Source organism: Papio anubis, chromosome 3, assembly GCF_008728515.1.
Source record: "Papio anubis isolate 15944 chromosome 3, Panubis1.0, whole genome shotgun sequence".
In the NCBI taxonomy this organism is placed as follows: domain Eukaryota; kingdom Metazoa; phylum Chordata; class Mammalia; order Primates; family Cercopithecidae; genus Papio; species Papio anubis.
In genome coordinates this window covers 90222195-90238411 of record NC_044978.1, presented here as the reverse complement: position 1 = coordinate 90238411, position 16217 = coordinate 90222195, and the positions used below count along the sequence as shown (strand labels likewise).

Below are 16217 nucleotides of genomic sequence, written 5' to 3'. Positions count from 1 at the left end.
GGGTCCCAGACCATTCTGTTCTTGCTACATGCCCAGCACGTGGAACATAGTAAATAGAAGTGCTCAATACATATATATGTGTGTATACATAACTTTCTTTAGAAAAGGTAGGGAAGTGAGTTCTGTGCACAACTATGAGAAATCACAATGTATGATGTAAAAAAAAAGCTGCAAGATTAAAATATGAAAATTAGTTCCCCTGAATTGGAAAAGGCAGCACCATAGGCACATGTGACCACATGCCTACAATTTCATTTTTTGCTTCTACCAGTGGAATGGTCGTAAGAATATTGAACTCTAAACCATGGTAGTAGGAAGGCTACCTAATGTCTACTTTGGAATTCATAGTAAAGCAGGACACAATAGTTTAAGATGGTAAAAGAAGAACAGGACCAAAGTTTTTGACACCAAATAAATGTATGAAGATGAAAATTGTAGACCTAACAGACCTGGTTGTTTTAGGGAATGATGGGCAAACGAGCTGCCCTGGGCTAATGGGCAAAGCAACCTGACAACAGAGTTTCTCACACCGTATGTGAGGGACCAGCCTTGACCCCTAAATTGTACTCTGCCAGACATACTATATATACACATACACGTTTTGTTATATATATATATAATGTATATATATATTACACACACACACATACTTATTTTTTAATTTTTTTGTAATGATAGGGTGTCACTTTATTGCCTAAAGTGGTGTTGAACTCCTGGACTCATGCAATCCTGCCACCTTGGCATCCCAAAGTGCTGGGATTATAGGTATAAACCACTATGCCTGGCCTGTAAGATATTTTTTAAAACATTACTAGAAAAGTGATCACATATTGTCACAGTAATATAAAATTACTATAGAAGTTTCCAGACACATACAATTTGACCTCGAGAGATATGCTGAAGTTTTGTTTATCAACGTCAATCTGGCCTAAACTCTTGAATTTGTGTAAAAAGGATCTGACATTGTTTTACTACTCGACAATAAAAACATTCTGTAAGAAACAATTAAGAGATAAAAGGTGCATAGCCTTGTCATTAACTTTAAAATACAACACTGCTTTGTCACAACGCCTAAAATTATCCTTTTGAATGCAACTTTAGCATTTAAGAATCTCAATGCCTATTAGTTTGAACATTTTGCCTTATTTTCCCATTTATATTAGATTAGAATACAGAAGCTTAAAATGTATATGAAAACATGACCATGCATTGATTAATGATGGGAATAGGTTTTGAGAAATGGGTCATTAGGTGATATCGTTGTGTACATACACAAACCTGAATGGTATAACCTACCACAAATATAGGCTTCGTGGAACAGTCAAATATTGCTCCTAGGCTACAAACCTGTATAGCATGTTACCATACTGAATACTCCATAATGCTATTTGTGTATCTAAACATAACATAGAAAAGGTACAGTAAAAATAGTGTTACAATGTTACTGGCCCACAATCCTATATGTGGTCTGCTGCTGACCAAAACTTCCTTACATAGCATGTGACTATATTTACTAACACTATCTACTGTAAACTCCTGTACCTTTGCCTCCAAACTTCCCCAACTGACTAACACAGTGAATCTAGGGAAAATTTCCATCTATTACTAGACTCATTACCAAAGGAAGTAAGACGGAGAAATGTTTGTCTGCTCGACCTATAACAAGCTGAGGTGATTTTACTATAGCCTGTTAAGCTGTACCCTATGGAGAAAATGTTATGTAATTATTGTCTCTGGAACCAAATTTCCAGAATTCAAATTCACCCTTTGCAATTTACAAGCAAAAGTTACTTAAATTCTCAGTAACAGCACCTACATCTCAAAAGATTATTCTGCAGGTTAATGTGCATGTAAAGTGACTGAACTACTGTCTGGCACATAAATTATTACTATGTAAGTGTTATAATTATTTAATTGCATAGTATGTATTAAATCCTTCTGTAGAATTGGGATAATAAACATTAAATTCATTAAATGAAACGTCACATTCCTACAATAAACTGCTATTCACCCGTTAAAGCTTATTTCAATTCTCTATTATGAAAATACATTTATTTGGGCCGGGTGCGGTGGCTCACGCCTGTAATCCCAGCACTTCGGGAGGCCAAAGCGGGCGAATCACCAGGTCAGGAGATCAAGACCTGGCTAACACAGTGAAACCCTGTCTCTACTAAAAATACAAAAAAATTTGGCCAGGCGTGGTGCGGGCGCCTGTAGTCCCAGCTACTCGGGAGGCTAAGGCAGGAGAATGGTGTGAACCCAGGAGGAGATTGCAGTAAGCTGAGATTGCGCCACTGCACTCCTGCCTGGGCGAGAGAGCAAGACTCGGTCCAAAAAAAAAAGAAAAGAAAAGAAAAGAAAATTTATCTATTTAATCTATTTATAATATCCTGTTAAACAGAGAGAAAAGAGTAAGTTGGAAAATAACATATAGCCTAATTTTATATGTAGAGAAGGTGCTAATAAAGTTATAAAAGTTGCAAATCACTGTACTATTTAAGTGGCAACTGCCAAAAGTGATTCAGAGTAATTTATTATCCTTTCTTGTCCCTAGGAAAAAGGTTTAAAATCATGATTCTAAAATGCTAATAACAATAATCAAATGCTACAAATCAGTTATTTCAAAAATTTAGAACTGTATACATTTAATGTGTTATTCCTCCTTTGCACCTAAAAGCTGATGTTTCTTAAAATTGGACTTCATTTTAGAATTAAGAAAATAGATCATTAACTTATAATAGATACACCACTTCGGTCCCACCCATTGCCAACATACCACTAACAGCATCACTTTTAAGCAAACTCTTGAAGTACTCAAAACTATATATATTAATGTAGACAGTAAGTCAGCTTAACCAATTCCCCAAGTTTAACTAGCAGATATTACATACAGTATGCTGAGATTATAATAATAATAAACACAGAAGATTCAGTATTTCTAGATTCAGTATTTCTAGAATACTGAACAAGAGGTGTTTGTGGCATTGAGAGTACTGTGACAACCTGTGGTACCCTTTAAACTGCTTTAAAATTTTACAATGAAATCAGTGCTATTAATTTCATGTTTATTTCATACAGGGTTTTTGTCAAGTTTATCAGTTTTAAAATGATTAAAAGACAAAATTTTCCTCTCAAACTAATAATTTCCATTCTGCTACCTACAGTTTGGCTTATCCTTTGGTCTGATAGCCATACTTCATTTCACAGGACTATACAAGTATGTACTATGTACAAAACATTTTCAAGTTTGCTTTCAAATGATACCTACAAAGAGTAGATCAAGTTTTCAAGTTTACAGAATACCATACTACAACAATTTACCACTATAAATATGTCTTAATACCTGTTTATTCCATTCTATTTAGATTGCAACACTAACAAAATTCTTAATGCATTATGTTCCCACCACCTGTACTTTCCCTACACTATCATTTTGACACTTACATAAAAACAACTCAATTCAGCAACCAAGTTTTACAACCACTGTTGCTACCAATCAAATGGTGATGCATCAGATCCCAATTCTCATGAGTATTAACATATTAAGAGAGTACATTATTTACCTAAGACTGAAGGACTGTGCCTTACTTTATAAAAAACAAAGATAGCCACATCAATTTAATTCCATATATATACTACCTATTCAATTTATTAAAAATTGTAATAAACATAATAATCAAACTAGTGCTCCAAACTTATGCTGTTCACATGGAAGACACCACAAAAGAAGACATAATATAGAGACTGCCTTGCAATAAGAAGTACAAATTCCTTCTATAAAGATGGAGAAATAAAAGGACAAATCTAGTTGTCTAAAAGACAATTCACTGTACACATTTTATTTACAGTTTTGTACACTGTCTTAATATGAATGGGACTGCTTTTCTACTTGAGCCATTTTTAACCAAAGCAAAATAACCTAAGTAATACAAAGTGTTAAAATACAGCATAAAGATACAAAAACAGACATACTAATTCTAGTTAGGAATGTAATTATGATGTTACATTTTTTATAATCCACAATTATGTTTAGGAAATCACACAAACATAGATCACTGATTTGAATGAAATGCATAAATTTGTAGCAAAGCTTTGTAGTTACAAAAAACAAAAAAAATTACCAAAGAATGCACAAAATTAATGTTTATTCCACCTTTGTGTCATATTCCTGAATCCTTCACCAATGTTACATGAGGAAAAAAACAAAAGCAAAACAAATGAAAAACTGAAATCAGAATCACTAATATTATCAAGTAGGGAAACAAATAAATTAAAATCTAGCAGCCATCAGCAAGAGTACAGCAAAGACAATGCTGTAAAAAGAAACAAAGAAAATTGCTAGAAAACTGTATGCATCATAATCTTTCAAACCAGCAAAATATGCTCCTGCATACAATGGAACAACAGAATTTTCTTTCCTGTAAAGTACAGTAATGCCAAGTTATCTTTTGACTATTGTGGATAGGTAGTACAGCAAAGACAATGCTGTAAAAAAAAACAAAGAAAATTGCTAGAAAACTGTATGCATCATAATCTTTCAAACCAGCAAAATATGCTCCTGCATACAATGGAACAACAGAATTTTCTTTCCTGTAAAGTATAGTAATGCCAAGTTGTTTTTTGACTATTGTGGATAGGTAAAATCTGTATGTAATTAATGGTAATTCTACTGAAGTATTACAGAGTGGGCCAGGAACACATTTATGGATTCTGGGGATGTGTACTGTAATTCTTTGATTGGGATAGTGGAAACTTTAGCCAAAAAAAAAAAAAAAAATGAACACAGAAGTACAAGACAAAGGCGAATGAGACTTCTCTTATATCTTAGTAACATTTAGATGGAAATCAAATTTAAATGCAGTCCACTCTGCTTTTTGAAGAGGCTTTGGTTCAGCTCCCAAATCTCGATTGCTTGACGCAGTCTCCTATGAGAATACTCAGAAGGTGTCTTCTTAAACAACAAACCTATTTTTAGTGGTGGAGCCGCTCTTAGTAGCTGTGTCTGCGTGGGACTGATAACCAATCACTATCTTTGGAGGAAGTCCTAACCTTTCCTTGTATACCCTCCTAGAAGAAAAAAAAGAAGAAAAAAGTAGCCATTAATTTTTACTCATAAGAAGTAAATAAATTCAAAATTTTAGGGTTACTAGTCTTTGTATTAAAAAATATAGATGAGAGTACAATAGGAAATTAATTATACACCCTTTTCCTTTTAGCATAATTTACTTTTCATTTTTGCGATATTCTTGGATAATTACTTTAAAAATATTGAGAGCCAGTCGGGTTTATTATTACTAAATTACAGGAGCATTACTATATTATTATACTGTTATTTATTATGATACTATAATTATTACTAAATCAATAGTGAACAAAGCAAGGACAGTCCCTGAGCTCACTGTATTTATAGTCTAGTAAACACAAAATCACAAATACAAATGACGGACCTGTATTACATGCATACTTAAAACAGAAATCTGTATAACAAACATGTTTATTTTCATTCTTTGATCTAAAATGCTACATTTCACGTCTGAACCCTAGCAAATATTGTATATTACTACACAAATTATATTTACCATACCTGTTATAAGACTGCACAAACAAAAACTAAACACTTTGAGGGAGATTAAAATGAAACACTTCAAGGGAGAAAGTAATTTCTGCTTTACATACTAACTTTACAACCTAATTTTCAAGTAAGACATGACTCTATAGCAAGAATAAAATGGCACTTGTCATGAGTGCCAAAGAGTAAATACAAGGGCTGTAATAACAAGGAGATTCTAATCTCATCTACAAAATTAGAGAAGTCTTCCCCTTTAAATATCACAAGGTCAAAAGGATAATGTTAAGATAATGAGCACATCTGAAAGCTGAGAAATAAAAATCAGGCTGTGTGACTATGGCTCGTAAGTAAAGTGAATATGAGATAAAGCTGACAAGGTTTCAAAGAAAGATCACAGAAAACTTCATAGGTCACCTTAAATATCTGAATCTTTAAGAAAAAATAGTAAAAATTGAAAAATAAGCAAAATCAAATAAAAATAAAGGAATAAACATACTAATGGAGTTAAATCCTCCAACACGATACTAGGATAGTTTTTTTAATACCTTCCAGATTTACTACCTTCCCACTAAAATAAGGCATTAAAAAGTAATTTTATGGTAACTAAAGTGATAATTATCAAATTTGCATTATAATACAATGCATTCCTTTCAATTATACTTAATTATTAAAAATACCAAAAGCCATGACCATTGAGTCATGCAAATTGGAAGGGTTAAAAAAAGAAAATCTTTGTTTGAAAATCTGAAGTCTTAATATAGACTCAAAAACATTTAATAGTGACAAAAATAAAAAACTTCCATAGGAAAAAAAATTCTTAATTAATCTAACTCTTGTTTTTAAAAAAAAAAAAAAAAAAAAAAGTAAGTCCTCCAAAATTAGGTTTTGATGCTGGCAGAAACATTAAAATAAGATGACAAATCAACTCCTTTCTCTTATGGAACCCCATATAGCATGAAATGTAGAAAATCCCTATACCTTTTGATCCAGAAATAAATTATGTTCACAGAGAAATTTACATGGCTGAGAGCAGTGGATCACACCTGAAATCCCAGCACTTTGGAAGGCTGAGGCAGGTGGATCACTTGAGCACAGGAGTTTGACACCAGTCTGGCCAACACGGCGAAACCCTGTCTCCACAAAAAATACTGTAGTGGCTCAGGCCTCTGGTCCCAGCTATTCAGGAGGCTGAGGCAAGAGAATCACTTGAACCCAAGAGGTGGAGGTTGCAGTGAGCCGAGATCACGATACTGCACCCCGGCCTGGGCAACGGAGTGTGACTCTGTCTCAAAAATTAATTTTAAAAAGAAAAATTAATAATATTTGAAAAATCACAAAGGGACAAACCAAACATTTTGTGACCACTGACTGACCAGCACTTAATTTTAACATAAAATTGTTAAGTCAATTTTTTTTTTTTTTTTTGGTGAGACGGTGTCTCACTCTGTCTCCCAGGCTGGAATGCAGTGGCCCAATCTTGGCTCACTGCAAGCTCCGCCTCCCAGGTTCACGCCATTCTCCTGCCTCAGCCTCCTGAGTAGCTGGGACTACAGGCACCCGCCACCATGCCCAGCTAAGGTTTTTTTTTTGTATTTTCAGTAGAGACGAGGTTTCACCGTATTAGCCAGGATGGTCTCGATCTCCCGATCTCATGATCTGCCTGCCTTGGCCTCCCAAAGTGCTGGGATTACAGGTATGAGCCACGGCGCCCAGCGTCAAATATTACTAATATAATTGAGGTAAAAAGAAATCCTAGTTAGAAATGCCAGCTGGTTTAGCATGGTGGCTCATGCCTGTAATCTCAGCACTTTGAAAGGCTGAGGTGGTTTGATCAAGTCCAGGAGTTCACAACCAGTCTCAGCAACATGGCAAAACCTCTTCTCTACAAAAAAAATACAAGAGAATAGCCAGGTGTGGTTGTACACACCTGAGTTCCAGCTAATTGGGTGGCTGAGGTGGGAGGATCACCTGAGCCCAGGAGGTTGAGGCTGCAGTGAGCCGTGACTGCACCACTGCACTCTTGCCTAAATAACACAGTGAGACCCTGCTTCAAAAAAAAAAAAAAAAAAAAAAGCCATTTTTGCAAAGAATAAAATTTACAAAAAAAGGTTTAATAAAACCCTACATGTGGGTTTTAAACATCGAACAAAAGCCAAAGTATGTTAAATTTTAATGAAAATTATATGTAGTAAACACACATGCTTTAAATATACATACACTATTTGCCAATAATCACTGAATTATTTATTATGAGCATACATTAGCTCTTTTCAAAGTAGTACTTTTTTTCAAACAGCACTTTCAAAGTAGGAAATAATACATTCTCATTTGTGAATGAATAAAAAATGCTACATGCCAAAGCAGAGCGTTCTAGTGGTTATATACTTCACTGCTAAGAAAAAGCAATTTTACAGAAATAAAAAACATGAACAAGGCCAGGCGCAATGGCCCATGCCTGTAATGCCAGCACTTTGGGAGGCCGAGGTGGATGGATCACTTGAGGCCAAGAGTTAAAAGACCAGCCTGGCCAACATGGCAAAACCTGGTCTCTACTAAAAATACAAAAATTACCTGAGCATGGTGGCACGTGCCTGTATTCTCAGCTACTTGGGAGGCTGAGACATAAGAATCACTTGAACCCGGGAGTCAGCGGTTGCAGTGAGCCTAGATCATGCCACTGTACTACACCCTGGACAACAGAGTGAGACTCTGTCTCTAAATATATAAATAGCTGTGAAAAAACCCTCCAAAACATCTATATCGATATCTATATAGATCTATATAGATATAGATTAGATATATATGAACAAGACGTTGTGCACCAATTGAGCCGTTCAAAATTATAAGTGTTCCCGAAAACAATACAAGGAAAACAGGATCTACAAACAAAGTATTTCTAAAGCTACAAATAAAGTAACTTCTGGTTTTAGCCATCCTAATATTGTAAAATAAGTATGCAAAGAGCAAAACTTACCCTATATGTGTAACAGCTTCTCTGTTTTCACATTCAGTAGTCCATATTGCTATCTTATCACCTTTAGCTCTAACATTAACAACAGCGCCACATACATCATCACTGTAGTCATCAAAAGATTCTCCAATAAGGCACAGCAGCTTAAAAGAAAATCCCAAATTACGTTTAATAGATTATAAACAAGCTTATTACACTGCAAATTTCTCTTCTATATTTGCGTAGATAACTAAAGACAATTTTTAAATCTAGTTAATTTTTTAAATGTGTAAATTTTATTTGCATATATAGATCTAACCTGACTCTTAAATACTCATTCATTTATTTACTATCAAATCATTAACAGTTGTCTTCACCTTTTTCAGCACATTTGGCAGTTAATATCGTGGCAGATATAAAAGCTGATTTTATTAATATTCATTTGCTCTGCTGCTGCTTATATTTACGAGCAAACAAATATTAATAGAATAACAAAAATAGCTATTCATGGTTAATTTCTTCTTGTTCTTATTTTTTCTGAGTATTTGTTAATGGTTTGGTTTTTTGTTGTTGTTTTTTGAGACAGCGTCTTGCTCTGTTACCCTGGCTGGAGTGCAATGGGACCATCACAGCTCACTGCAGCCTCAACCTCCTGGGCTCAAATGATCCTCCCACCTCAGCCTCTTGAGTAGCTGGGCATACACACAGGGACATGTCACCATACCCAGTAAATTTTTGTATTTTTTGTAGAGACAGGGTTTTGCCACGTTGCCCAAGTTGGTCTTGAACTCCTGAGTTTAAGTGAAATGCCTGCCTTGGCCTCCTGAAGTGTTGAGATTTCAGGTGTGAGCCCAGCCCTAACGGGTTTCTTAATTGTGGTAAAACACAAATAACATAAAATTTACCATTTTAACCACTTTTAAGTGTACAGTTCAGTGGCGTTAAGTACATTCAACATTGTTGTACAACCATCACTACTACCATCCATCTCCAGAACATTTTTTTTAACTGAAAAATGGAAATATCCTGACTTTTTAATGTGGAATTCCAAAATGATATTTGCTGATGATCTTCGCCCTCAAAAACAGAATTTTCTTCTTAAAAAGTCATTCATTCATTCATTAGCTGTGTGTGCTGGCATGCACCTGTAGTCACAGCTACTTGAGAGGCTAAGGCAGGATGATTGCTTGAACCCAGGAGGCTACAGTGAGCTATGATGGCCCCACTACACTCTAGCCTGGGCAACAGAGCAAGACCCTGTCTCTAAAAAAACAATAGTCACTTATTCAAATATTTAAAGTGATTAACTCAACAAGTGCTAACTATAAACCAGGCACAGTTTCAAGTGCTAGGGATACAAAAGAGACTACAAACCCCGCTACTATAAGCTTGGGGTTTGGAACCTCTGTCGACAGAAAATGCCTATTATCTCATATTTAATTTGTCTTGTAAAGCCAAAAGTTCCAGTTAATATCACAACATGTAGGTTGAATGGTAGTACACAACAATTTTATTGTTTGCTTCACTGATCTAAAAAGTTTAGTGGGACAGGCACAGTGACTCACACCTGTAATTCCAGCACTCTGGGAGGCTGAATGGGAGGATCACTTGAGGCCAGGAGTTTGAGACCAACCTAGGCAACACAGCAAGATCCCACCTCTAGGAAAAAATTTAGAAAATTAGCTGGCCATTGTGGCATGCACCTGTAGTTCCAGCTACTTAAGAGGCTGAAGTGGGAGGATCACTTGAACCCAGAGGGTGAGGCTGAAGTGAGCCATATAAATAAATATCTTCACTCCAGCCTGGGCAACAGAGCAAGACCCTTACTCTAAAAACATAAATATTTAAAAGTTTAGTATACATATAGCAATGCTGTAAGAGGGTTGCAAAAACTTCAATCATATAAAATGTAAGGTTCTATAATTTCGAAGTTAATGAAATGACCACAGTGAGCTTATTGTGGTGAGAGTCACACTGCCAATCACTTAAAATATCTGACTTATAATGTGGTAGGATGTTTCACTGTACTACAAACAGGAGTCACATGACAGAATGAAAACAATTACTGACCCTGATTTTCTAGTGTTGGGCATCCTTCTCTTAAATTAAATAACAAATGTAAAACATAACATATCTTAAGTTTCAGTATTCCCAAACTACCTCTAAAACTGCTTTATACTTTTAAAACCTTACTGTCTCTAGCCAAAAGCGATCAAGGTCACTTCGTCTCTGCTGTTTGTTCAATGTAATTAGCCATCGTCCTCCCCGTTTGTTTTTCTCATCTTCCCACATAGGCTCAATACCATCCTACAGGGTTAGAAGACAACAGTATTACACAATATTGTTACCTTGACTTTGAGAGATAATCATTAAAAACAGTAAGCAACAACACTGTCAACTTCTTACTTTATTGCCCATAAAACTGCCATTGATGCAGTTTTTAAAAAGTGCATAAGACTTAAAGCCAGAAGCATGACATTGCAGAATTAGAGTCCTGACTTTGTCACTTATTAGCTATCAAATCTTGAGTTTCACTTAATTTGAAGGTTCTTAAACTTTCTGAGTAGCAAACATGTTTTAGAAGCTCTGTACATTTCTATACCTTGAAAATACATGCAAAAACTATGCAGTTTCAGTTAATGAATGTCCCGTCCCCCTACCACCTGACAAAGCCCAATAATAAGTATTCCAAGGACCCATGCTCCTAAGGTTAAGAATGCTTGATAAACTTAGTCTGCTCAAATATATAAAGGAGTAGACTGGAAAATCAAAGCTCTCATCAAAATCAATCTCAGTATGTGCCCACAGAATAACTCACTCTCAATTTTTATAAACAAATAGAGTAAGATATATTGATACTAAAGCATACTACAGCCAATTCAATTATCAGCCTGTTCTTCACACTATCAAGTACTCCTAAGTTTATGGCAAGATTTCTTAATGAATACCAAATGGCCCAGTCCTATAATAAATATATAAAATCACCAATTAAGCATACCTTAAAAAGTGAGTAGTCACAGCCAGGCATTAAATTACTAGACAACTGGATATGGTTGTACAGACTAGGTAAAAGAAAGTAACAATTAAAAACACAGAACATGTAATATAGAGTTCAGGTGCTTACATATATATACATTTAGAACATATGATGAAAATAAACAGATAAAAGTTCATGTTTACTTGTTTCTAAGGAGTCAATTTCTAAAATGGACAAAACAGATCTTAAAAGCAGTTAAATAATCAACTTTAGATGAAAGGTATAATTTTCAAAAAATTTCTAGTGACTGCTCTGACAAAAATATATTTTATATGTTAGTTAACTCAGTGCATACATATGTATATATATAAGAAACTGAGAAGAGAGGTATAAGGTGGCTTTAAGTAGATGAAGTAATTTCTGAAGTTAATCAACAGTTTTTTCACAAACATAAAAAAATAATAACAGAAAAGATGAACTTCCTGACCATCAGGATTGCATGACTGAAACAGTTGATTATTATCCTCGAGGGTATCCAAGAGTAAAATAGATCAATGGTTCCCAAACACCACAAACTGTCACTGGTTAGTCAACATAATAATCATTTTAAAAATGATTTTAGAAAAATAAATAAATAAATATAGTTCCAAGCCCTACCTCTTGGGATTATAATCACCTAAATATGAGATAGAACCCTGCAGTCTGTATTTCTAAACTATTTCCCAAGTATCAAAATAGCAGAATAACATTTGCAATGACTTAGTTGCTTGCCTGAAGGCAGGAGGCTTAGACCATTTGATCTCCTGTAGTCTTGTACAGCAAAATTGATTAAAAAATTGGCAACTCTTAAGAATCTTTTGCCTGTCTCCAATATTAGATGGCAGAAATAATGAACTTAGCTGTGTCTACAGACCATGGATGATTATATTATCCTTAGTCTGGTTCTCCTGGTGCTATATTAACCCCGTCTAGGAATATTTCAGGAAAAGATTTAAGGGCCGGGTGCAGTGGCTCACACCTGTAATCCCAGCACTTTGGGAGGCTGGGGCAGGCGGATCACGGGGTCAGGAGTTCCAGACCAGCCTGACCAACATGATGAAACCCCGTCTCTACTAAAAATACAAAAATTAACCGGGCGTGATGGCATGCGCCTGTAATCCCAGCTACTCGGGAGGCTGAGGCAGAAAAATCGCTTGAACCCGGGAGGTGGAGGTTGCAGTGAGCCGAGATTGCCCCATTGCACTCCAGCCTGGTGACAGAGCTAGACTCCATCTCAAAAAAAAAAAAAAAAAAAAAAAAAGATTTAAGACAGAAGTTGGCATTCTTTAAATGAAATTCCATAGTATAACACACAAATAATAGTTTAGGTGAGACAACCTAAGATCACATAAGGTTTGTGAGTCACTACACCTCATGGTAACTCCCAACTACATCATCTATGACAGCCTCCCCTAGGCAACAAAAAAAGCCTGCATACTAAGTGACTATAAAATTAGCACTACTAATTTCATAAAATAAATGGATATTGTGGGAACGAACTTCAATAAAATATTTTTCTTTTTGCTGCCTCCTTTCTCTTCCGTGGTGCTCAAAGGTCTCTCAAGTCAGTCCATAATGAGAATTTATAATGGCACACCTAAACAGAATCCTAAGACTATGCAGTCTGGATAAATACAGAGGGACTCAATGGTTATTTGTAATAAATTTGCTAGAAAAGCCAGAAATTAGGAAGTGGCCCACACATTTACAGAAAATTGAAAAATCCTTCATATCTCTAAATTATGGTATAAAAATCTACTATGCAATGACACTGACTACACATAACTGAAGTGTGGAGGCACTGTTCTAATTGGTACAATTACGTAAACTGGTAAAAGCCAAACAAACTAGATAAATGCAAATCTGACTGGGGAATGTGGCTCAAGGCTTCCTTTTCCTCTCTAGGAGAATGAAGAGCTTTTTTTGGTGCAGAAGAGTTATTTAAGAGTTCTGAATAAACACAATTAGAGAAGAAAAACTACTTGATGTTTTGATGATGGGCAAAGAATAACCCTAGTTTAACTAGACAACTAGACACTTATAAATTATTAGGCCTTAAATGTAGTTACTATTAAGTGTAATGCTTTTAATAAAAAATAAATACTCTCAAAGTTTACTCTCAAATGAATGTTCTCAAATACTCTCAAAGTTTATAGTTTTAACTGTATGCTTTGCTTTTTTCAGCAACACAAATGAATACAAAATACCTATTAGAAGTCAAGCACTGGAAATACAGACAAAAATGTCTCTGCTGTTGAAGATGTATGTATATATGTATAAATTTTATACCACAATCTATTCCTTTGTATGAGCAGAATATCTTGAGGGAGTTACATTAAAACATAAGAGTAGCATCACTAATTCAGCATGTATATGATCCTAAAAAAAGATGTACAAGTTAGAATATTTAAATAACTGCTAGGTAATTTAAAGCACTTATTAAAAAGTTTTGCCTTTCAGGGTCTCACATAGTACCTCCCTACTCATTCTCCAAGTAAATTTGACACACTGGATTAACTTTGTTTTTAAGAGAATCAATAATCAAAACTTCTTGAAATAGACTTTACAATTTTTAATTTTATTTATTTTATAGAGAAACAGGGACTCATGTTGACCAGGCTGGTCTTGAACTCCTGGCTGCAAGTGATCTTCCTGCCTCAGTATCACAAAGTATTAGTATTACAGGCATGAGTCACTGAGCCCAGCCTTAAATTTTGTTTTGAGGTCATGCAAAAGTTGATGATCCCAATTCTTAACTTTCTGCTTATACAGAAACAAAATTTCAAAAATATTTCAACTATTCTTCTTGAGGTTGATCAAAGTATAATGAAATGAATAAAGTATCATGATAGATACTGGCATTCCCTTGACAAACTCTGAATTCTGAACACTTCAACCTTTGATATCGTAAAATTTCTGGTACAGGAAATTCCAGATGTTGCACTGAAAACAGTTTGCAGAAATGAGAACCCAACAATGCACTGGAATACCCAGTTATGAGGCAAATTTACCTTGGCAACCAAGAGAGGAACAAGTTGCAACTAGTTGTCAAAAGTTCTAAGGGCAATAAAGGATTCTTGAGCTAAGGATATCTCAGGACAAGAAACAGAATAATCAGGGCTAAGGGATGACAAGATTGAAGCTTTGTAAAACTAACAAAGCATAATCACCAGTTCAAACTTTTGTGAGGAGATAAAAAAATAGACGAACATTCATTAACTGTTTACCTCACACTTCATTTTGTGAATTCGACTTAAAAATAAACTACACAACTAATAAAAAAACCAACATACTAAAACAAATGGTTACTTACGCCCAAAAGTCTTCAACAGTATCAAACTTAGAGATCAGCCGCAGGTTTGCTTGCCAAGTTTTGCTTTTATCATTTTTAAAAAACCAGAGTGCCCATCTAAAAATAAAAAGTCAATGTCAAAAAATGGTAGCTGCATCCCCATGTTAAAAGCAACATTATTCACAACAGTCAGAAGGTAGAAGCAACCCAACTGTTCATCAACAGATGAATGAAAAATGTATATATATACACCATGGAATACTAAAAAGCCCTGATGAAGGAAATTCTAACACTTGATAAAACATGAGGGGAAGCTAAGGACATTAAGTGAATAAGCCAGCCTCTCTCCAAAAAAAAGATAAATACTATATGATTCCACTTTTATGAGGGATAAGAAGTCAAATTCACAGAAACAAAAAGAATGGTGATTGCCACTAACCAAGGAGAAGGGAGTTTAGGGTTACAGAGTTTACAGAGTTTTGGAAGATGAACAAGAGTTCTGGAGATTAGTTGTACAATAATTGGTTGCAGAAAGTACTTAACATTAATTGAACTGTACACTTACAAATAGTTAACACAGTAAATTTTATGTTTACCACAAAAATTTAGGAAAAAAAAGTAAAATGCTGGTTTGTTATTACAGTGGCAAATAATGAGAGTTCTCCATTTCTTTCATTTAAAAAATATGTATTTTATGTCTACTACATAACAGATTCTCTGCTATACCTAGGGACCCAAGACACACTGAAACTCATCACTCAATGGAATTCATAGAGATGAGGCAGAGAGACAACTACAGTGTGCTAAGTGCTATGACAGAGATAAGCAAGCACAATTATTTAAGAAAAACACGGCAGAGCTGGGCGCGGGTGGCTCACACCTGTAATCCCAGCACTTTGGGAGGCTGAAGTGGGTGAATCACCTAAGGTTGGGAGTTCAAGACCAGCCTGACCAACATGGAGAAACCCTGTCTTGATGAAAAATACAAAACTAGCCAGGCATGGTGGTACATGCCTGTAATCCCAGCTACCTGGGAGGCTCAGGCAGGAGGCTGTGGTGAGCTGAGATCGCGCCACTGCACTCCAGCCTGGGCAACAGGAGTGAAACTCCATTTCAAAAAAAAAAAAAAAAAACACAGCAGAAACACTTAAACTATAAAAGAAGGCAAGGGGCCAGGCACGGTGGCTCAAACTGGTAATCCCAACACTTTGGGAGGCTGAGGTGGGCGGATCACGTGAGGTCAGAAGTTCGAGACCAGCCGAGCCAACATGGTGAAACCTGGTCTCCACTAAAAATACAAAAAAAATTTAGCCAGGCATTGTGGTATATGCCTGTAATTCCAGCTACTCATGAAGCTGAGGCACAAGAATCACTTGAATTCAAGAAGCAG

General features: G+C 35.5%; 1 protein-coding gene across 4 annotated transcripts in view; it reads right to left on the bottom strand.

Annotated features, from left to right (window-relative positions):
• Positions 1–3330: 3330 nt before the first annotated feature.
• Positions 3331–16217, bottom strand: part of EIF4E (eukaryotic translation initiation factor 4E) — a 50043-nt gene continuing 37156 nt past the window's right edge. For all 4 annotated transcript variants that reach the window (XM_021938656.2, XM_021938652.2, XM_021938657.2 and 1 more), the window contains exons 3-7: positions 14849–14944; positions 11518–11581; positions 10713–10826; positions 8544–8683; positions 3331–5067 (exon numbers count right to left, since the gene is read on the bottom strand). In XM_021938656.2, coding sequence (XP_021794348.1) covers positions 4953–5067; positions 8544–8683; positions 10713–10826; positions 11518–11581; positions 14849–14944 — 529 coding nt within the window. In that variant the 3' untranslated portion in view covers positions 3331–4952. The remainder of the gene's footprint in view (positions 5068–8543; positions 8684–10712; positions 10827–11517; positions 11582–14848; positions 14945–16217) is intronic.